This window comes from Ostrinia furnacalis, unplaced genomic scaffold (assembly GCF_004193835.3).
Source record: "Ostrinia furnacalis isolate ACB-3 unplaced genomic scaffold, ASM419383v2 OfSCF3063, whole genome shotgun sequence".
Lineage (NCBI taxonomy): Eukaryota > Metazoa > Arthropoda > Insecta > Lepidoptera > Crambidae > Ostrinia > Ostrinia furnacalis.
The window spans coordinates 168,658-192,023 of record NW_021133302.1 but is presented as its reverse complement, the minus strand read 5'-3'; the positions used below and the strand labels follow the sequence as shown (position 1 = coordinate 192,023).

General features: G+C 43.5%; 1 protein-coding gene across 1 annotated transcript in view; it reads right to left on the bottom strand.

Annotated features, from left to right (window-relative positions):
• Window positions 1–23,366, bottom strand: part of sev (receptor protein-tyrosine kinase sevenless) — a 53,309-nt gene that overhangs the window by 20,882 nt on the left and 9,061 nt on the right. Inside the window, exons 3-29 of the mRNA XM_028310729.1 lie at window positions 15,956–16,015; window positions 15,772–15,862; window positions 15,358–15,578; window positions 14,796–15,044; window positions 14,140–14,287; window positions 13,902–14,030; window positions 13,513–13,825; window positions 13,230–13,439; window positions 12,745–13,146; window positions 12,562–12,656; window positions 12,330–12,468; window positions 12,048–12,249; window positions 11,783–11,972; window positions 11,582–11,700; window positions 10,677–10,872; window positions 10,103–10,269; window positions 9,508–9,695; window positions 8,096–8,312; window positions 7,052–7,321; window positions 6,754–6,959; window positions 5,832–6,667; window positions 5,615–5,755; window positions 5,094–5,334; window positions 3,902–4,095; window positions 2,373–2,508; window positions 2,150–2,274; window positions 1,449–1,664 (exon numbers count right to left, since the gene is read on the bottom strand). Coding sequence (XP_028166530.1) covers window positions 1,449–1,664; window positions 2,150–2,274; window positions 2,373–2,508; window positions 3,902–4,095; window positions 5,094–5,334; window positions 5,615–5,755; window positions 5,832–6,667; window positions 6,754–6,959; window positions 7,052–7,321; window positions 8,096–8,312; window positions 9,508–9,695; window positions 10,103–10,269; window positions 10,677–10,872; window positions 11,582–11,700; window positions 11,783–11,972; window positions 12,048–12,249; window positions 12,330–12,468; window positions 12,562–12,656; window positions 12,745–13,146; window positions 13,230–13,439; window positions 13,513–13,825; window positions 13,902–14,030; window positions 14,140–14,287; window positions 14,796–15,044; window positions 15,358–15,578; window positions 15,772–15,862; window positions 15,956–16,015 — 5,701 coding nt within the window. The remainder of the gene's footprint in view (window positions 1–1,448; window positions 1,665–2,149; window positions 2,275–2,372; window positions 2,509–3,901; window positions 4,096–5,093; window positions 5,335–5,614; window positions 5,756–5,831; window positions 6,668–6,753; window positions 6,960–7,051; window positions 7,322–8,095; window positions 8,313–9,507; window positions 9,696–10,102; window positions 10,270–10,676; window positions 10,873–11,581; window positions 11,701–11,782; window positions 11,973–12,047; window positions 12,250–12,329; window positions 12,469–12,561; window positions 12,657–12,744; window positions 13,147–13,229; window positions 13,440–13,512; window positions 13,826–13,901; window positions 14,031–14,139; window positions 14,288–14,795; window positions 15,045–15,357; window positions 15,579–15,771; window positions 15,863–15,955; window positions 16,016–23,366) is intronic.

Sequence of the window (23,366 nt, the reverse complement as noted above, 5' to 3'; positions counted from 1 at the left end):
GTTGTATGTAGCCTCCGACACTAGACCACTAGCCCATACTTACTGTAGAACACAGCGGCGCCTACAGCCAGTACAAGAGCAGCCAGCACCGCACCGCATGTGCCAGCGGCGCGGCGTCGAGCTCGGCGCCGGCCGACAGCGCGCCCCAGCGGCAGCTGTTGTATGTAGCCTCCGACACTAGACCACTAGGGCATCATACTCACTGTAGAACACGGCGGCGCCTGCAGCCAGCACGAGCGCAGCCAGCACGGCCACGGCCACTGCCAGCGCGGCGTTGAGCGAGCTCCAGCCGTCTCTATATGGCCACATGTATCCTCTGATACTAGATCAGTAACACAGCGTACTCACTGTAGAACACGGCGGCGCCTACAGCCAGCACCGCACCGCGTGTGCCAGCGGTGCGGCGTCGAGCTCGGCGCCGGCCGACAGCGCGCTCCAGCCGCAGCTGTTGTATGTAGCCTCCGACACTAGACCACTAGCACAGCGTACTCACTGTAGAACACGGCGGCGCCTACAGCCAGTACAAGAGTAGCTAGCACCGCACCGCATGTGCCAGCGGCGCGGCGTCGAGCTCGGCGCCGGCCGACAGCGCGCCCCAGCCGCAGCTGTTGTATGTAGCCTCCGACACTAGACCACTAGGACAACATACTCACTGTAGAACACGGCGGCGCCTGCAGCCAGTACAAGCGCAGCCAGCACGGTCACGGCCACTGCCAGCGCGGCGTTGAGCGAGCTCCAGCCGTCTCTATATGGTCACATGTATCCTCTGATACTAGACCAGTAACACTAAGCCAGTTGTATGTAGCCTCCGACACTAGACCAGTAACACAGCGTACTCACTGTAGAACACGGCGGCGCCTACAGCCAGTACGAGCGCAGCCAGCACGGTCACGGCCACTGCCAGCGTGGCGTTGAGCGAGCTCCAGCCGTCTCTATATGGTCACATGTATTCTCTGATACTAGACCACTAGCACATCATACTCACTGTAGAACACGGCGGCGCCTGCAGCCAGTACAAGAGCAGCCAGCACCGCACCGTATGTGCCAGCGGTGCGGCGTCGAGCTCGGCGCCGGCCGACAGCGCGCCCCAGCCGCAGCTGTTGTATGTAGCCTCCGACACTAGACCAGTAACACAGCATACTCACTGTAGAACACGGCGGCGCCTACAGCCAGCACGAGCGCAGCCAGCACGGCCACGGCCACGGCCAGCGCGGCGTCGAGCTCGGCGCCGGCCGACAGCGCGCCCCAGCCGCAGCTGTTGTATGTAGCCTCCCACACTAGACCACTAGCACAGCGTACTCACTGTAGAACACGGCGGCGCCTACAGCCAGTACGAGCGCAGCCAGCACGGCCACGGCCACTGCCAGCGCGGCGTTGAGCGAGCTCCAGCCGTCTCTATATGGTCACATGTATCCTCTGACACTATACCAGTAACACAGCGTACTCACTGTAGAACACGGCGGCGCCTACAGCCAGTACAAGCGCAGCCAGCACGGCCACGGCCACGGCCAGCGCGGCGGGGTGCGGGCGCGCCGCGTGTGCCAGCGGCGCGGCGTCGAGCTCGGCGCCGGCCGACAGCGCGCCCCAGCCGTAACTATTACGAGCCTGTACCCGCGCTATGTAGCCCTCAGACACTTCGCCTGCGCCTATCAGCCAATATGTATCTGTGCGGAATAATACAATCTTTTAATGTCTTCAAAAATCTTAGGCGGTTATCACACTGCGCCGCGGAGCGCGGCGCAGTGTGACCGGGGCGACCGATTTAATCATTGTATGCAAGTACCTCAGTTTGTATAGAAAACACGCGCGGCACTTCACACTGACCACGCGTCCGCGCGCGTGATTTTTTATATGAAAATCCGCGGCGAGCGCGGCGCAGTGTGAAAACCGCCTTAGCCTCCCGACATTTCCGTTGTGCCTATCAGCCATTACGTGTATGAGCGAAAAATTACAGTCATGTCTAGAAAAAACAGGACGTTAAGGTAATTTGTTACTTTTGGTCTTTCGAGCCGGATTTGACCTTGATTAGGTAGAAGAATACAAAATGATTGATGAAATTATATAAGTTCTGCACTGTGAAATTGCATGCACCTATGATATTATATTCTTCCAAGTAAATTATTGATTTGCTTAAAAATATGGAGTTTACCTGTTCCGTTATGTAGCAATTCGAGGCCTTCTTGAAGAATTTGAAGTTTCATTTCTTTGGGCATATCAGAAGGTAAGCTGAGTAACAGTTCGCTTACATTGTTAGTCACGTTCACGTAATTGACTCTGAAATGAGTAGATGAAAGAAAATGTATACGAAACTATTGGATTGGACACACATGTAAAGAATGTTAAATTGGGTAAGTAAGTATCTATGTTTTTACCTGTGTTGCGGTCTGCCCCAAACCCTGTACATAGTGATCGGTGCACCCCGTGTGTCGGGCTCCGACCACCAGGCTCGCAGCACCCTCTCTCCCACGGCTTCCACTCGCAGTGCCCCGGGAGGGCCGGGAACGTCGCCTAAAATAATATTACAAGTAATGTTTGCTGAACACAAAGTCTGAAAAATATGAGTTAGAGAGCTCAATTTTAATGCTTGGAATCTGAAGAAAACATAATCATAAACTTAATAAAAGTCTGAACCAAAGATATAGGCAAAGTTAAAAAAATGTAGCACGTTAAAGCCTAAGTAAACAAATGAAGCCTAAAGGTCCAGTATGTAATTAACACTTTTTCTTTACGATGAAGCCCAGACTGTAAACTGTTTGTATACCTATTACAAATAAATAAATAAATAAATGAAACTCATTTGTTCCAGAACCTATAAATGGTGCAGTAGACGAGTTCTCGAGTGGAGATAACTATGTTTTGGCAAACGTATAGGATGTGCCAGTTCTCGATGGTGGAATGATCTACAGTATAATATGGATGAGAAATTCGGGTTTGTCTTTATATTACGTCTAGTGGACTATCAGTAGACAAAACAGCACTAACCGAGCGTCTCGAACGTGAAGCGGTCGTCGGCCGGCCAGTAGTAGGGTGGCGCGTCGCGAAGATACTGCAGGCGCAGACGGTAGGTAGGCCGTGTCCATGCCTTGAGGTGGGGCTTAGGTCTACTGGACTATTTTGGGCTGTCACATCACTAACCGAGCGTCTCGAAGGTGAAGCGGTCGTCAGCCGGCCAGTAGTAGAGCGGCGCGTCGCGAAGGTACTGCAGACGCAGACGGAAGCGGTAGGCCGTGTCCATGTCTTGAGGTGAGGCTAGGTCTACTGGACTATTTTGGGCTGTCATATCACTAACCGAGCGTCTCAAATGTGAATCGGTCGTCGGCCGGTCAGTAGTAGGGCGGCGCGTCGCGAAGGTACTGCAGGCGCAGACGGTAGGTAGGCCGTGTTCATGCCTTGAGGTGAGGCTAGGTCTACTGGACTATGATGGGCTGTCATATCACTAACCGAGCGTCTCGAAGGTGAAGCGGTGGTCAGCCGGCCAGTAGTAGGGCGGCGCGTCGCGAAGGTACTGCAGACGCAGACGGAAGCGGTAGGCCGTGTCCATGTCTTGAGGTGAGGCTAGGTCTACTGGACTATTTTGGGCTGTCATATCACTAACCGAGCGTCTCAAATGTGAATCGGTCGTCGGCCGGTCAGTAGTAGGGCGGCGCGTCGCGAAGGTACTGCAGGCGCAGACGGTAGGTAGGCCGTGTTCATGCCTTGAGGTGAGGCTAGGTCTACTGGACTATGATGGGCTGTCATATCACTAACCGAGCGTCTCGAAGGTGAAGCGGTGGTCAGCCGGCCAGTAGTAGGGCGGCGCGTCGCGAAGGTACTGCAGACGCAGACGGAAGCGGTAGGCCGTATCCATGCCTTGTGGTGAGGCTAGGTCTACTGGACTATTTTGGGCTGTCACATCACTAACCGAGCGTCTCGAAGGTGAAGCGGTCGTCAGCCGGCCAGTAGTAGGGCGGCGCGTCGCGAAGGTACTGCAGGCGCAGACGGAAGCGGTAGGCCGTGCGCGGGCGCAGGCCGCTGGCCAGCCACTCGTCGCCGCGCGCCACGCAGTCGCGCCACGTGCCATTGGCCGTGTTCGCTTCTGTGTACTCCACTTTGTATCTGGGGAGTGATATTAAAGTCAGATATTGTTTAAAACGTTGCTTTGCCTGTCCAAAAGATTCGGTTCTAGGACCTGTGGTAGGTTAGACCACAAACTGATACTACAATAGCTAGAAAATCTATCACAAATTAATCAAGGATACGGTACCCCGTATTTGGGCTCACCAGTTAGTACCACTGTACGGCCACAGTGTTAACTACCTATTTACGTTTTTGCTCTCGCTCTCATCAAATGGTGATTATTTGCGATAGAACTAGACGACATGACCGGCAATGGGCAGTTAACACTGTTGCCGACAGTACATTAAGGGGATTTTAATCTACAGGAGTCACTTATTGCTATTAGTTAGCTAAGATAGTGTTGCCAACTGATGAACGCTAGTAACGTAGAGTAAGGTCCTGGCACTCGTCAGGGGCGCTAACTAGTGAGCGCAAATACAGTAGTCCAAATTTCCCCAATTTTCGTGGGTTTAATGCATAGCCCGGTCCATTGGACTCGGAGAATAGGCTAGTTTCCTAAAAAAATTTTTTTAGTCCGTCATGTTTAATATCAAAAAATATTGGACACATATATTTTTATTTGTCAATCTAACAAATAATTACATAGTTATGGTGCGTTGAAGTTCCGAACTACGTCACAACGTGCGGCACTTTTATGCAAGCATTGACGTCACGGGCCTCTTCTTATGAACTTTGGCGCGCTTTATCTCTTTAAATTTTCATTAGTTTGAGAAAGTGAAAAATACGTGTAGAGTATTTTTGGATAAGTTAACTGACGGACTAATTAAAACTCTTGCTTTTTGACCCAAGAAACATCCCTATTACTGCTACATCTTAGCAATAAAGACGACTTACCTATAAATACTGTAGGTAGTCGGCGGCGTCCAAGCCACACGTAGACGCGTGGGTGAGGGCATGGCGCGGCGCAGCGGCGGCGGCGCGGGGTAGGTGCGCATAGCTAAGGGTGCGCTGTCGGCCGCCTGCGCACTGTGTCTCACCTATAGATGCTGTAGGTAGTCGGCGGCGTCCAAGCCACACGGAGGCGGGTAGGCGAGGGCATGGCGCGGCGCAGCGGCGGCGGCGCGGGGTAGGTGCGCATAGCTAAGGGTGCGCTGTCGGCCGCCTGCGCACTATGCGGAGAGCGCGCGCGCACCCACACTGCATAGCGCGTGCCGGCCGCTAGTCGAGACACCACCACGCTGCCCTGCCGCGGCTCTGGTACTTCGAACGTACTGTGCTCTGCCAAAAAACGTATAGTTAAGTAACCACCTCGAATATGACGTGCTGCCATCCACGTACAAACATTTAACTTACTACGGGTTTTGTCTGTTACATTGGACTGAACAAATATTGGTATAGCTGGGAATAGAAATATTATGTGAATTGGAAGATACTCGTAGGTAGAAGACGCGACGCTGGTTTCCAGCGTAAAATCAATTGAAAATTTCTTAAAAGAGGCCATAGCAGTGAAGGGATAGACAAGACTTAGGAAAGTTAAGTACATTTTCAACGCGCTTACCTTTGAGTCTATGCGGAAGGGTAGTGGAGTCGTTAGTCCGCCAATGCACTTCATATTTCAGTCCATGGTCAGGAATCCATTCAACGCGAGCTTGTACTGGGCTTATAGGTATTGCAGTCACATTCTTTGGTGCAGTTGGAGCTACAAAATAAATGAAAGAAAGCGTTAGTTATTTAATAGATTGGCCTAAAAAATACCTCATTAAAATGAAAAGTACCTTCTGCTGCTGTCTGAAGTATCAAAGATGCTCCGATAAGTGGTTTAATTTCGTGAAGTTTTGCGTAGTAATTTGTTGCTTCCAGCATCACAGAGTAGTTGGTGAAAGGTTTCAGTTCATTTAGAATAACATCAGATCTCGTAGTAGTGATGTACGAACAAGTGTCTCTATCGCAGTTTGTAATAATGTCTGGCACTTGTAAGTAGTGGTATATCGTGTATTCTGTGGCAGGCATTTCATATTCTAAGTTACGGCATTGTGATTGCTGTGGTTTATGAACCTTTGGCATCTGGAGTGTGATACTGTTTGCCGAATTTGATAGAACTTTCGGTTGCAGGTTCTGAGATTTAGGAAACAAACATTGCCTCGGAGGATAAGGTTGATTAGCTGGATCTAGCGCCATAATCTTGTAGCCGTGTGACGTTTTCGCATGCTCCAGCTTTTGTTTCTTGTTTTTTATTGCGTAAAATATTTCTTTCTCGGTCGAATTGAACCAGTACACGTATTTGCTATCTACTGTTATTGACATTGGTGTAAAGCCGTATTTTTTCTTTTCTGTGGCATCAACGACGACTCTACATTTGCAACCATTCATGTCAGCTGCGAGAATCTGGTGTACCCAAGGATCTATCCAGTAAAGTTCTTGATAGCTGGTCGTCATATCGACTATGAATGACTTGGCAACTTGAGGATTTTCGGGGCAGTTGCAATCTTTCAGTGTACCGTTGGTTTTCAAAGTATTATTGAAGAAACTTCTAATATTAGATCCGTTTAATTTAGATGTCATAATGGTACCCAGACCTGGGTGACTGCTTTCTTCATACCAGTACAGTGTCCTGTGAGTTAAATAAAACTGTTATTGTAACAGTAGTAGATAAATATTTTAGTTTTAGTTAAAAAATAGTGAAGGTTTTTTATTTACCTGTTCAAAGGAGCAACCTGTAAACTGTAAATTGGTTGTCTCCTAGAGAACACACGAGAGATCGGAGGTCGTGTGTTTGGAATACCCAGATCAGCTTTATAAACGATGTAGGACTCGGCCGACGTCATTTCCAGTTGCGCCCAGTATACAGATCGCCCGACCCAGTCCAGAGTAATGCTCGTAGCAGAACCATTAATTGATGTTAGCTAAACATACCAAATAATAACAATAATTTATAACTGATTATTCTAAAAAAAATATATACCAATAGTCGTGGATCATCAGAATTTTCTCCTACCTTATAATGACCACTCCCATTAATCCTGGACGAAAATATTTCTTCCAAGTTGTTAACCCAGTATACGATATTTTCTTCGATAGAGACTGCAAAGTCTATAGGTATACCCATACTTTTCGGAATCGTTTCGCTCTCCCCTGAATCCAAGTCCACTATTCTGATCGATTCTTGCGACGATACTATAACTTTTGGTACGGGGTTAATTTCGTCTGATGATGATGAGACCACTTCAGAGTATTGTCCGAAGCCTGCATCAGTGTAGGCGCGTACCTATACGAAACAATTACAATATTACTAATAAGTAACATGATACTATCTCAACTGTTTGTGTCAGATTGAGCTATGGTAACCGTTTTTTGTTTCTTTTTTTTTAGTAAATGAAACTTATTTTGCATTTTTGTAGTAAGTAAGTAGGTACCTACTTATAAGATAAGTCATGTTTAAATCAAAATCTACTATTATTGATACGATTAAGTGTTTTTTTATGTGTGCATGGAACGGTTCGGAACAAACTGCATTGAATCTATATTGCATGTTGTGTCAGCCTATAATTGTTGTTGCATTGTAACTTTGTTCATAATTGTAATTTTTAAGTGTACATGTTGTAATGTAACAATGTTGGTAGACCTAATAAATAAATAAAATAAATAAATATAGTCTGGTCCGTGAGCACGTAGAATTTTGTCCAATGACCCCAAGCTACCCATCCTTATCGCTCGCGCGTAATTATATTTCTGTCGCGACTGTGCGACGCGCGCCCGCAGTGAGTGTGCGAGCGCGACAGTAATATAAGTGAGCAGGCTTTAGTTGATACTTCATTCACAATTAACACACATTTTTTGATATTTTGCATGGAAAAGACAAGATTTTGCCCGGTTAGATTAGAGGCAAAACCGATTTAACAGTTGGGTTTACAGCGCCAGAATATTCAGATTTTTTTTCACTTGTGTCTCAGAATTGATTGCTTAATGGTGTCTACCGCAGGTGTCAACTGCCCTATTATACCTAAACAAATATTTAACATTGCAAATAAGTTTAACTTGCCTGGAAGAAATAAGACGACGCGTTTTCGAGGTCCTTAAGCATGAGTTGCGTATGCGTCGGTGAGAGGCGGGCATCGGCACAGGCGGAGGGCTTCCCCGCTGGTTCCGGGGCGCGGCCGGACGATGGCTGTGTCCAACATTGGGCTTCGTATCCACGGATCAAGCCGTTAGCGCGCGCCGGGGGATCCCAGCGGAATATTGCGGAGAGGGAACCACCGCTGCAATCGAAATAAGAAGCTCAAAAATAACGTTCCGTTCTTTTTCGAACGCGAAGGTCGAAGCAGACGAGGTGTACTATAAAGTTAAACGTTAATTTATGAACTTTATTTCGCAAGAATTGAAACTTTCTCTACAATTGCTACGTAGCACAGTTTCGAGTCAGTGAAGCTTCTCGTAGATCCGTAGCTCGTAGCACGTACGCTACGAAACCTACACTACATGAAATTATTTTCAAAGGCCGCCGTCCACTTGATGCGAGTGCGCACCTAGGCTGTATGAGCGCGTTGCAAGTGTCTGTGACACTTGCAACGCGCTGTACGGAGCCACGGTCCTTTGGGAAACCTCCACCCACGTCACTTTCACTGTACCTACACTGGAAAGGGGCTTTAATCCTTTATGTTAGTAAGTTCATCTTACCTGGTAGCAGGTTGAATATAAAGCCGCGGCGGGCGGCGCTTGCGGCGAGTGCGCGAGGGCCCGCGACGGCGCACCGCCGCCCCAGGCTGTGTGCGCGCGCACTGACACTTGCAACGCACTGTACGGAGCCACGGTCCGAGACCTCCACCCACGGCAATTACACTGCAATGCACTGGGATGGGCTTATATCTTAGTTAGAGAGTTAATCTTACCTGGTAGCAGGCTGTATATAGAGCCACGGTCCTTTGGGAAACCTCCACCCACGTCACTTTCACTGTACCTACACTGGAAAGGGGCTTTAATCCTTTATGTTAGTAAGTTCATCTTACCTGGTAGCAGGTTGAATATAAAGCCGCGGCGATCGAGGCGCGGCGTGCGGCGCTTGCGGCGAATGCGCGAGGGCCCGCGCCGGCGCACCGCCGCCCCAGGCTGTATGCGCGCGCACTGGTACTTGCAACGCACTGTACGGAGCCACGGTCCGTTGGGAAACCTCCACCAACGGCACTTTCACTGTTCGTTAGTTCGTTCGTTTCAGCCGAAAGACGTCCACTGCTGGACAAAGGCCTCTCCCAAGGATTTCCACAAAGACCGGTTCTGCGCCGCTCGCATCCAGGCACCTCCCGCGGCCTTCACCAGATCGTCGGTCCACCAAGTGGGAGGCCTGCCCACGCTACGTCTTCCGGCAGTTTGGTCGCCACTCAAGAACTTTCCTGCCCTTCAAGAACTTTCACTGTACCTATGTTGGAATGGGCCTTTATGTTAGGAAGTTTATCTTACCTGGTAGCAGGTTGAATATAAAGCCGCGGCGATCGAGGCGCGGCGGGCGGCGCTTGCGGCGAGTGCTCAAGGGCCCTCGCTGGTGCACCACCGCCCCACGCTGTGTGCGCGCGCACAGACACTTGCAACGCACTGTACGGAGCCACGATCCGTTGGGAGACCTCCACCCATGGCACTTCCACTGTACGCTGGAATCGGAGGTCTTTTTAGGGGTTTCATCTTGCGATGTTGTCTTTAGAGTTACAATTACAGTCTCTGCTTGGTAATAATAGGTTTTAAATTCGAAGTAGAGTAATACGCTGTGAGGTGAGACTGAAAGTTCATCTCACATGCTCTCAGAATGACAAATAAAGTCAGTGTTTAGGTGGGTTTTTTATTGGACGGAAAATATGCTAAGTTGTAAATAAATATACAGTGCTCAGTTTGTCAAGTATCATAACGTAATTTCCGCGTATTCAAAGCGATGTTGGCTCTATTTATACAACTTAAAATTCATGCATCATCGTGACAAGCAGCCTACCCTAGTGTGAAGGGCACAAATATAATAAAGCATCTTCAAGTTCATCAGGAAAATCTATCAGTTATTAATTCCTACCTCGATCTTGTGCTGGCCCGGGAAGTTGAGGCTGACGTCATAGTAGACGCGGCTGTTGTTGACGTTGACGCGCCGCGCCGGTGCCCACGTCACGTTGAACGAGTCCCACTCGCCCGCTACCACGATGGAAGACGCGTCGATCGTCTCTGGGATGGCTATTAGGGACTCTGCGGACAAGATTTCCTGATTGAAATGGGGAAAAGTTGAGCTAAAAAGATTTCTAAAGTTGATCCATAATTATCTTGACTACTATAATGCATTGTGTAACCGGTCTAATTATCAGTCTGTTAATGTATGTTACGGAATATTTATTTACAAAAAAATTATGTCCATTTTACGAAATGACTCTAAAACTCGATTATAGAGCATAATAAAAACATACCTAATCTATGCACAGGTTTAATAATCTTTTGAGCATTGTTTCGTAATAGGTACTAAAGTAACTTATTATAATAGTAATCTGAGATACTAGCCTTTAAGAATGAAACAACTTGGTAAAATTCACGAAAGTGAATGTGTAATAATGTGTCATTATAAAATTCGGTAACTATAAACACAAAATTGCCCATCATACCGCTGTTAGCATGCAGCGTGGGGTCCCTGACTGCGATCACATGCACCCTGGGCACCAGCGCCGCCGTGTACTTTCCCTCGAGGTCGGACACCACTGCTCGCGACGCGTCCTGCACCCACACCAGCCGCTCGCTGAAGTAGCACAGCGGACCCAGGGTCGCTGTCCCGGCTAGACGGGTCACTAGGGTCCCGGATATCTGCAAGGTACAGAACAGACGACGTCAAAGCAGTGGAGGTAAACACGTACTGGCATCGTACGTGTGTTGTTGAAATAAGTGTTATTTTTATTTATTTATTAATTTACTTTATATTTCGATACTTGGTCATTTACCCCCTTAATAATAAAAAGTTACACGTAGGATGAACACTGGATTAAAATGTCATTTTCATACTAAACTAGCTTTCCGCCCGCGGCTTCGCCCGCGTGGAATTTCGTTTGTAAATTTTTCCTGAATTTTCTTTGCTATAAACCTCACGGAGCCCGAGACCTTTCCAACGAATGCAAAACCGTGGAAATCGGTTCGTGCGTTCTGGAGTTATAGCGTCAGGAAGGAAAACCCGACTTATTTTTATTTAGTAAGTAGATGACAATTTAAACCAGAGTTCAACTAGGGTGTAACTTTTATTAATAAGGTGTTTTGTGAGTCCACTGCATAGGCTAAGAGAATGCTTGGCCTACACTCCCCACTGTAGCCAGATGGATGTTAGCCGTGTGATTACAGTAAGTAGACTCAATCGTAAGAAAGCAATTACATTTTTTTTATTTTTCTTTCAAACATCAGACCTCCCTAACCCGTCTGACAAGGTAAACATGAAGGTGAAAAATTACGCGCTAAAAGCTCATGTATCTATTAGCTTAGCTCGAGAGGCTCACAGGAAATTAGTAGTTTCATTCAGCTTACAAACCTCAGTGACGCCATGTGCGATGAGGTCTGCACTAGGCGCACGGTGCAATTCAGATCCATCGTAACTTCGAACCAACCAGTAAAGCCATTTATTTTCTAAATCAGCCGTCAATCCCATCACTAGAAAGAAAACATGTTTTTAACAAACGAACAACAGAGGATTATAATATTATGTAGTTTCATGTATTATTTTCGTTCGCACCTTGCTTCCCACTAAATAATTGCGCCGGATAGTAAACCATCTTGTTCTCTCCATTCAGCTTCGCAGCCTCAACGGCGTGGCCTGTGTTCCAGTAAATATACGCTCCAAGAGAGTCTATTGTCAGTTCTTTTGCTACTGTTACTATTGGCACTGGTTCTCTGTTGCCACCGTCAAAATTACCTCGAGTTATCTACAAAAATATTTTCATTATTGTAGAAATTCAGTTGACTCTACCTTAAAGTAATATTTAATTTAAGTATCTTACCAACTGTTGCTTAGGGTTTGACCAGTAAATTTTCTTCCCAACCCAATCGACTGCCAAACTCCCAACATTGTCCATATTGGGCATCAAACCTCTGGCGTGAGATGTAGTGTTGTACCACATGACGGTCGAAGCATTAGTTACTAGGTAGAGCTTGTCCCGGTACCAAGAGATATCAGTTATGTGTAGTTCTCTGAGATGCCCCCTAGATAACGGTATTTGATTAATATGTTGAACTAATTCATAGACTTGAGTGAGCGATGCGTGATTAGGTATATTACATACCCGTGTATCAACGTTTGCAAATTATCGCCGCTAAGATCAGTCTGTAGTAGTCCATCGGGACCGGACCATAATAATGTGCTGTGAAGGTTTGTTGGTGAAGACGCTAAGGTTTTACCTACAAATCCGGAAGACCATGGACCTGAAAAAATACAATAAATACAAGTAGTAGTATGATCAAAAATTCGTTATTAATAACAGAACTTGTTAATCTTCACACTTCTTCAGTGATTACCTGATCCAGATGGTGTAATAGCTGCTACTCTAATCGTGTATTCAGCGTCTTGTTCCAAGTTTTCAACAATGTATCCAGAATCACTGATGTTTTTACTGAAATCAAATTAAAAGTTTAAGATGAAGTGCTTGGTATTTAGAAAATGGGTAAAAATAAAAAAATTATATCTTCGAAACACATTACATGTCAATGGTATCTCCAGAGGGTGAGTGTATTAGTTGAAGATGGTACGTCCATTGCTGCCACGCTCCGCTTCCTTGATGTCCTAGCAAGTGTGGTGGAGACCACGCCACTTTTGCCCGGCTTATGCCCATCACACTTTGTACTCCAATCGGTGGATTCACAGGAACTGGTATTGGTTGACAGCTTCTAAGCGCTACCAATACTTGACGCGTTGCTATTAACTTGGAATTGTATGCTAAAGGGTACTCGTTATGAAAGTAACTATCACTTTCAGCATGATATTCTTCGGTCAACATCTCTCCACCATTTGTCCAGTAGAAAAGTCCACCTGCGTATGCTATTGAGCGAGTCGAGAGAAACATTGGTGTTTGAATGTTGCTTCGAAAGTCTGTCACTTCACGCCTGCAATATAAAAACATAGTTACTTACCTAAAGATAACTAAATAAAAAGATTATTTATCAAGTTCTACTTTCCATAAACATACCCATCAAGTGAAACTGCCAGCACAGTATTTTTCTTAAGATGGGCAACAAGGAGCCTGAATTCCGCGTGGTCCACAGTAAAAGCACCGAGATGAGCATCTCTTACTATCAGCTCTGGGGGTGAATCGTGACGAACTCCGTTTGAAATGTTAGCCAAGTCGAGCCTGTATAAACCACCACGATCTCCACCACGAAGCGCCCAAAATAAGTACCTAAAAGTGATTTTTGGTAAAGATTTGGGTTGCTTTTGCAAATTGTGTTTGTAAAGTAGGACATTGTGCTTACCCATTATACGCATCTACTTCAAAATGAATTGGACGTGAATTAAAACCTGAATAAGCAACTACCGGATTCTTGCCATCAAAATCACGACGTATAATCTCCCATTGATCAATTGAAGTCAAATTGCTCGTAGAATGTACAACGCCGAGCACATACAAATGGCGGTTTAACCAGTCCACAGACAAGTCTAAAGGATGGGAAGAAGTTGGGCTGATAATAATTTCAGTATTGCCTTTTTTTGATAAAGTACTTCGATATACGTAACCATTGGAAACAGAGACGAATAACGAGTCGCTTGAGATATCCAAACCAACACCTGAAATAGAATATTATTTTTGTACTCTCATTTTCTTTTTTAAAAGAAACAATATCAATTTTCTTGATTTACATACCAGTAATCGTGTCATTAACGGATGGAGTACTGTATAGCTCAATAGGATCGGAGAGCATATCATTTGCGGGCGCTGCTAAGACGTTTTGCTCTCCACCCACAATTAGAATAGGTTGTTGGCTGGGTGCAGCTGAAAGATTGCACTATATGTAATAACAGACAAATGGTTTGCATATCAGCACCCACGATGCGATCTACATGCAAATAAATAGGTTTGTTTATTGAATGAATGCACTCACGCGTGGGCAGCGGCGGCGTGGATACTTTAACGAAAGCCCTTGGTCCCTCGCCCACGGCATTGCGCATCGAAACGGCGACTTCGTACTCCCGAGCTGGTGCTAAGTTTTGAAACATGTAGAACAACGTATTGTTTGATGCTGGCATGTCCTGAAATGAAGCGATTAAATGTAAACCTACGCTATTAAATGTCATCATCGCGTTAACGTTTGATAACTGCTAGGTTAATAGGGTAGTGGACACCCTTGTCAATTTACTTTTATGAGCAGTCAAAACGCGACTTTCTCATTTGTATGGCAAAGGAAGGCCATCAGGTCATGAACTCAATTAACTAACAATTTATTGATTGAACCGCTCTAACTGCGTGATGTAAAACTATCGGACCTGACAACTTAACAAAGTCAAAGTCAAAATTTCTTTATTTGTTTAGACTAATAAATAAGTTCTTACAAATCGTCATTTTGCTCTTAAGGAGCCTCTAAATGTCTCATAATCTTTTTATCTCTTATCCCTTTAACAGTCATAACATAATCAAAATTTTCATTGTTTTTGGACATTAAAATATGCGAATAAGGTTCAAACTATAGTAGGAACTATATTCCCACTGCCTATTGAAGGCTTAATGTCCTCTGAGTTAGACCTTAGCCATGAAACTTACCTCCAAGGCGTCAATAGTATTCGGCTGAGTGTCAGTCAATCGCAGCACGTAGGATATGAGCGGGCCGTTGGGAAAGGGCCCGGGCTCCCAGGAGATGGACACGCGGCTGGCATCAGGTGCGGCGGCTCTTAGCGATTGCGGTGCCGAGCTGGGCGTCCCGCTTTCCAGAGTGGAGATTACCACTGACGGCGCTGAGTACACCGGCTCGCCTGTCCCACCTCGGCCCGATAGGAAGATTGCTACACGGAACTGGAAAAACATGGACGTCAGTATATTTAATATTAATACAAAGCTAGAAGGTTAGTTATGAATGAATAGTTTCGATTAAGAATAACTAAACCAGATTTTCTAGCTTGTGCTGTTTTGATGTAAAGCGAAATTATTGTAATTTCATCACAAACTAACTGGGCGCACGCTACGCGGGCTACAAAAGTTAGTTTCATCAAAAATAAGGGTTTTTGCTTCCTTTTGTGACTTTTCTCCCATTACTTTTACCCTTAACACCATGTAAAATATCAATAATTCAATTAAGTAGATAAATACGAGTACATAAACTACATACCCTGTACTTAGTATAGGGGCGCAAGTTTTCCACGTGGATGATGGACCGGTCGGAGTGGCTGGTGTTGGAGTAGTATTGCCACGTGCCGGGCAGTTCCTCGTACCGCCATTGGACCAGGCAGCTCAGGTTGCCCAGCGTGGGCGCTTCCCACACTAGGGACAGCGAGGTCGCCGTCAGGCTGTCAGCCACCAGTGCCGGCGCAGGCGGGGTTCCAATCAACTCTTGGAGATAAAAGTTTGATCAAGTACGTTTCATTTGAACTTGCTTATTTATTTTAAAACATAATAAATTGCACATAGAACAAAAGCAAACGTAATGCATGGCATTCGCTCCCTCAGCCTTTAGGCCAAGCAGAAATTAGAACTTCACGATAAAGATACGTAAAGTGTAGAGTCATAGAAATGGTCTCCTTACCTCTTAACTTTTGAAAGTATGTATTAAGAGCCTCATTGCATCCCATAACACAATACAGTTCCCGCGAAAACGAGGATTCGGATGTAACATTCTGTAAGAAATAATCAGGAATTAGATCATAACAACTTTTTTCAGGACGTAATTTCTATGAAAAGAAAACACAACAAATGCCATGGATACTCACGCATGCCGCTTGACATGAATTTTCCAATCCTTCTCTCCAAAGACTGCACCCAACCGCACACTGGGAACAATAAAAAGTATTTGTTAGATGACTGAAGCGTGAAAACCATTATAATTGGACAATAGAGCGTAACATGATGTGAATATTAGGGTGGAAAGGGTTACAAACATGGCTGAATAAGGATTGTATCTTTATAATTTGATTTTGCTCGATAAAGCGAAAGTAGCCTTACTATTTATAACCCAAGTGTAAGCATTCATTTGGAAGCATATAGTATTGTCAATTTTCATCAAAGTTCATCGTTTCTAATATTGGTGTAGATGGAAAAACAAGTGAAAAATGAAACTAAAGTTAAACCAATGTAGATTTGATCACAGTTTAAGAGCTGTCTGTCTGTGTCATTCATTATAAAAACTAATATTAACTTAGTGATGACAAGATAGGCGCGAAGCATTTGTATCCTGGGTGATTTACATCAATTAGCGGCAAATGGTGCGGGCTCTAATGCAATTAAATAGCCACCACTCACTTTACCTATTATTTTGATACTTCCAAAATTTTAACGCCACCATATTTAACTTCCATGACACGGACTGAACAGTTAATCAAATAAAGCAATTTGTAAGTCTAATATCTACTTATTTATTTGTATTATTCAGAAATTACATATTATAAAATAAGTAAGTACCAAAGTTAGTCGAATTTTAATTAGTTGTTTAGATTCCTATAATAAACCTAAGTCCTATCCATATAGAGGTGTCTTTCCTAGGTTACTCGTTAGGTTTTGTATACTTGATTATCATGGCTATCAATGTAATATTCTCATGTAAAACAAAAATTCAATCTTATCCAACACACTTATTTTGATGACCCGTTCCAAAACGGAATCAAACAACTTTCTGTTTATTAGGAACCGTTTAAAATGTTTCGTAATTTAAGTATGCGCAGGAGTGTGAGTTGTTTACGCGGAACACGTGCAAGCTCATCGCGTGTTTACGTGTAAACAACGAGAGCCAAGCGCCAGAATCTGTGCCGATCTTGAGAGCTTCGTGTATCACTGGTTCTGGTTCTTGTCATTTTTTGCGTGAGAAAGTTTGCCATAATACAAACAGGGACAATTTGACTGGGATTCTACATCCTACTGTGAAGAAATCTTACTGAAAATGCTACGTTTCAGGAGTTTTAAAAGCAATTTGTAAGTATGAAACCTAATATTATTGTAATAAAAATCACGGTCATGTTTATACAAATATTGTTAAACTAATGCCCGAGGAGTGATAGTGCTTTGAAGAAAAGATAAGACATACGTGTGTGCTTACGTTAATGAGTAGTAACGGACTTTTACGGTCGGCTGGCGACCTTTACGGGGTGGCAGGTTTGCGGCAAGACGGCGGAAGTAAGGTGGAATAGTTTTGGACGAAGTAAGGTGGAATAGTTTTGGACACCCACCCAAGATAGGCAATTCACTTTCTTGCGTGGGAAACGATTCTTATCTACCTAATTGTAGGTAGAGCACCTTAATTTATGACTATTTACATGTTGATTAGGATAATTATTTAATTGCACATACTAAACTTACATAAAAATTTACGTAATAATAAAATTTAACAAACTGTAGAAAAACAATTGATCATCATTCAATATGACCAATTGACCCTTAATTTTTCTCGATATCAATTTGGTAACTGTCCTGCGTGACGAAATTAAACAAGTATATTATTGCGTGTTGAAATGTGAATTATTAGATAAATTCAATTAGCTACACAGTGGGTGTCCCTCACCTCAATTATGAAGTTATCAACGAACTGAGCTACCATTCAAATTACTTATTTATTGTTTCGTAGATAAATAGATTAGTTATAATTAGTCGTACAAACGTCCGAATCATATTACAGTATCATTCATTAGTTTGCTCTCAATTTTAGGAGTAGCATAGTTGGGTAGACAAAATAGTACCTACATAACATTTTCGATTCAAATTTCAAAGACAATGCTTCGCTTTGCTACGTGCAAAATGTAACTTTACGAATCGAAACATAACAAATGGTAAATTATTAGGAAGGTGTACTTAGGTATTTGACTTTGCTGATGAAAATTAACCTACTTTACTTTATTCATTAGCTCCGAAAACATTTGTTTATGTTTTCGCAATGCTTTTGCTTTGTATACAGGAAGCATGAAATTCTGATGCATGCAGGTCGCTCGTCTGGCGATTCATGACAATTAAAACGCGCGGAACAATTAACGCGCGATGAGTGTGCGCGGGCGCCGCGATCTGTGCGTCTGTTTCGGCGAGCCAATTGCGGGTCGCGGGCTGACCCACGCACTGCAATCGCCCAGCGAGATCTGGCCTGACGTCAGGGACCACCGGCCTATTAACTAAGTCAATGACTGCTAGTTTAAAAAAACGCATTTGATTATAATAGGCAGGTATTTGACAACAATACGTTAATACGTGCCTCTTAAGATACATTCCAGCATGATACAGTTGAAAATAACGGGTTTCGCTAATGTCATCCATAGCACAGTGGTCAGAGCAGTCACCCGGCAAGCAAGTGGGTTCAAAGTTTAAACGTTTCACAAAATATATCTGTTTATTATGTATTTTAATGGAGCTTAGCAAAACGCCTTGTGTAGACAGGTGAAATGTGAAAACTAAGATCAGAATCGGGGCATTCAAAAGTTCAGCGGTGGCTAGAATAGGCTCTGTTTTGTTTTATGGGAAGTTTTAAAGTGGCATCCAAATAAAATATCAATTTAACAAAATGGTTTTGAGGCCTCTTTTCCGGTAAATTAACAAGTGGCTCTTTAAAAGCACGCCTGCATCCGATCAGGCGGAGTGCGCCGGCGCAGCCGCTAACGCGCCTCTTCCGCCATGGCTGTCACAACACCACGCCCCGCGCCCTGGGCCTCATGAACAATTTATAGTTCTGTCGGACGGACTCATTCAGCATGTATACTTGTCAATTCATATTACGGCCATATTGGTCCCTTTGACATGTTGTACGTAAACTTTGAACTTGCTAACTGCCACTACTCGTACTACTTGTACCACTTAAGTCAGATATTGTTTTCAAACTTTGAAATTATCGTAGTTCTTACCTACACGATTCCTTTACTTACTTTCTTGGAATAATAATGTTATTAATTAGTACAAAGAAGACTCTTAATTGTAAAAAATCCGACCGAAAAAAAATCTATTGCGCCTACCATTAAAAAGTTTGTACGTACATCCAATGTCAAGCCCTATTGCTCTCAATAGAAAATAAACGGAATGTCCTAATAACAGGGAGCTATTAAAGCGGCTAAGTAAATTAGTGGCTAATTAGCCAGCATCCTGTCTCGTGCCGTAATAATAACAAAACAATAGCTCTCCCTGTAGGGTCATTAATGGCGTCGGTCGTGGAGCGATTTCGGAAACAGCTCGGAAGTCCAATTGGGAGCGCAGCGGATGCAGGGCGCTGTGAAAGCACTCACGGATAATTTGCTTGTTAATTGCTATGTGTTAACCGGCTATGTTTGTTATCTAATAGCATTAATATACATAAGATTCGTCATGCAACAGGAAGAATGTGTGTACTTCTCAGTTAACGTTCAGATTATGGAATTCACTTTCCTAATGCTTACAAAGCTTAAGAATATCCGACAAAGTTCGTCACCTTAAACTTCTATGTAAGATAGGCAGGTTAGAAAGATTGAAATCAATAATGATGATGAAACCATACTGATAATTCAGTCATGTTTTTTTGTAGCAAGTTATCCTACTATTATAATGGATGTATGTTTGTTTCATTTTAACCCATAAACTCCTGCACGATTTATGATAACGAATTGTGACAAACTGAATTTCACGCGGGCGAAACCGCGGGCAAAAGCTATCACTAATAACGATAAGTACGTTTATTTTCCAATAATATGTATATCATATTATCAGTGTCAAAATTAACCCACAAAAATATACACAATAATATCTTAATATTTTGACCCTTGACTGAAACCGTTCGACTCTACATTTTGTCAGTGATACATACGTGGGAAAACAATTGCATTTTTTATTTAAATTAATTTATTTATTTTTAGGTTTGTAAGTTGGCGCCAGAGGACGATAAGAATCGAGCAATATTGCTGTTTTTCTAACGGTCGTGACCCCTGATAACATGGGGTGTCTGCTACATTATATGCTGATTTTACGCGACCTCATCATCTGTTTATATCGTGATCATAAATCAAACGCACAGTTAAATTCTATAATTATGATTTATGCCCACGTGTATAACATAGACGTTATACAGAGCTAACGTGATAGGAACTACGATTATGGTGACTCTGATACTATCTTGTCCCATTAATCCATTAAGATACGATTCGACACGAAGGAGGTGGTTTACTAGCAATTGACGGTAAACAGGTGCTTGAAGACCACTGCGTAAACGTCAGTATAACGACGTTATCTATACCTGCTTTGTATGTTCTATAAGTTGACTTTTCTCTTGTGATGGACAAGGCAATATGAACTTTCTGGGTTTGAACCATCCACAACGAAATTAGCTCGTGATGTCTTCTTTTAACAAGGAAAACATATGTCGTAAATAAATGTAAGTCAAACAACTCCAAAATATGTGAGCAGGTCACGAGCTGGCCCACGCCAACTGGTTGTCTCCGGCAATTGGATAATGCAGCAAATTGGGGCCCACACCGCGCCCGCCCGCACTCCCGACGCCTCAAGGGCTCTCTTCTCCATTTTGTCTAGTGTGCCGTGCTGGCCTCTACCAGGCGACTTCAATGGCCGTTGCTCATTTTGTTATCGCTAAATATACAGACCGAAGCCGATATAGATCAACCCAGTTAGCCCATTCATGAACCGCGAGCTGTGTAGAGGTCATCGCGGCAAACGATCCTAAAATAGTATCTTCTATAAGCTGCTAAGTATTTATCATTTAGTGAATATGTTGAAAACGTTTTTACAAACTATATGGACTGCACCGTTATTTCCTTGCATGTAAAGCATTTATTTTGCCGCTGCATCTTCAATAGATTTCAAGGTTGCCAACACTTAGCAGTTACAAGTGTATACTTAGTTGCGCTTAAGAATCTTCTAATAAATGGTTGGGATCACCTTAGTGATTTTCAATGGTAAACGCAAAACGTAGAGTCAACAATCTACGGAAATAATAGTTAGTGGAGCTCACCTTAGTAACTTTCAATGATAAAGGCAAAACATCAACAATCTACGGAAACTCTGATTGAAATTGTCGTAAGATAACAAGGGGATATAATACCAAATGTTCTATTTGTGTTGTGCGGACGAGAGTACAATAATTGGACAATAAATCATAACACTCTGCGGCTGAGTGCACTCGCGACAATTTCGCTCAGCGGATGAACGGGAGCAGTGCGGGGAGAGGAAAGGCTTGGAGTATTGTGGATCGCTGCGCAGGGGGGTGAGGTATTGAATGGGCGAAGCAAGCGCAGCTCGCAGGCGGGGAACCGTCCACGTAATGAGGAAATAGGAATTAGCGGGCGACAAAGCCGAGTGCAGCTCTTTATGGTAACAGTATCTGGATTCCTTAAATTATCATGCATTATTTTAATGGATTCCACTTGTTTTTTTCGAGCTCGTCATTATGAGGTTTATCTTTACCATATTTGACAAACTACGAGTACCTTAGAACTACTACATAAACAAACAAGGTAAATAAGAACAAAGAAACTCATATTGCGTACAGCTTACTCCCACCAGGAAATGCTAGATTCCTAAGATCAAGCTGCGTTTAGATATTAAGACGTCTGGGTCTTAATCAACGCTAGACGCTTACTAAAACTTTAATTTAAAGGTTGAGTAACGAAATGACAATCATCATTTAAATTACGCACCGGTGGCTTTCTTGGCTAAAAATAACTTCATTACCATTGAAGAAATAAATAAGAGGTCTTCCTTTGAGAGAAACAAAAATTGTTATTTTTAAACTGTAATTTCTGCCTAATAGTTGCCTGAAAAAAGGTCTACGGTCTACGGATGCATTTTTCATGATTTTTCAAGATAGATTACGTTACTTCAAGTTAAATACTCTTCAGGAACGCCGCTGTGTGCTTGATAATTCGTTTTTATAAAAATTGGTCAACGGTGCTTTTGACTGCCCTAACCTGCTCTCAAAAGTTAATCTAAACGTTCCCTATAAGTTGCCTAGGATATCCCGATACAACTTGTTTGCGACCAGGAGCTCCAAATCAAATCTAGGTCTGTTTTCCCCTTTAAATAGAATGTTTAATCAATACAATGCCCTGTCTAGGTCCAATAATGTTAATGTTGATATTTTTTTCCTTAGTTTACGTAAATACAAGTTCACATGCTTGGACAAATCTCACCGATTTGAACAAGCATAGGGACTTCTTTACAGCATATTAAATATTTTCAGTTTTTAACCCCTAATTGCTGTTGCTTTAGTCTCTAACGCATGATGTTTTCACCTATAATTAAGTTTGCATTTAACAAGTGTCATTTTTTATAGCTACTTTTGTGAAGCCTCAATGTAATCTTATTGGTGTTCAAATAAATAAATAAATAAATAGATGTTTTGGGTTTGTCACAGAAAGGTTATTGTTTGTGGACACGGCTTCCAATACCTTTGTGACGCCCTGAGGAATTTGCATTTTTTTGCGAAGCTCCCCAGATTAATTCGAAACTTGGGTCGAGAGAGGGATTCTCTACCACTGAACAACGAGAGAGAGTGATCTCAAAACCAAGAACATACAATTCAAACGAATGCACTAACTTTAAGCGAGCGACAACAGCAAATATGAACAAACATAATCAGCGTTTATTAGCTAATGAAAGGGCTGAGTGGTCTTCATATCGCACATATTTCAATTATGATTCTAATTGGTGCTCGGCGCACGCGCACTTCGGAGAAAGTTCTCGTGTGAACTCAAGTTTGGGCACGACATAAACGAACCCCATAGCAGCAGCCATAACGCTCCGCAACTAATTAACATTTAAAACCTAACTAACGATAGCATTACATCGCACAAAGTCCAACATAATAATATTGAAATTCAGAATATTCATGAATGCACCTGACGCCAAGTCAATGGCCGGTCTCATTATAGTTCCGGCTTGAATCGTTGTTTTGATGGTTTTGCTCTACTGCCTTTACGAATAAATTATTATAATCGGTAACGTAACGTTATAAAGTTCCCACACTGTTTTTACATTTATGAATTGTTAAACACCGAATTAAACTAATTACCTTAACCTTTTGGTTCCAACAATGTCTGTTTACGTTAACGTACGTTTTCGACGAGAAGGTAGAGTCACGGTAACATCACATCTAATTCTTATTATTACTTACTATACTTATTCATCTAAGCCTAAGCCTTAACTCTTCTCATAGACACGTTTACAATAAACATC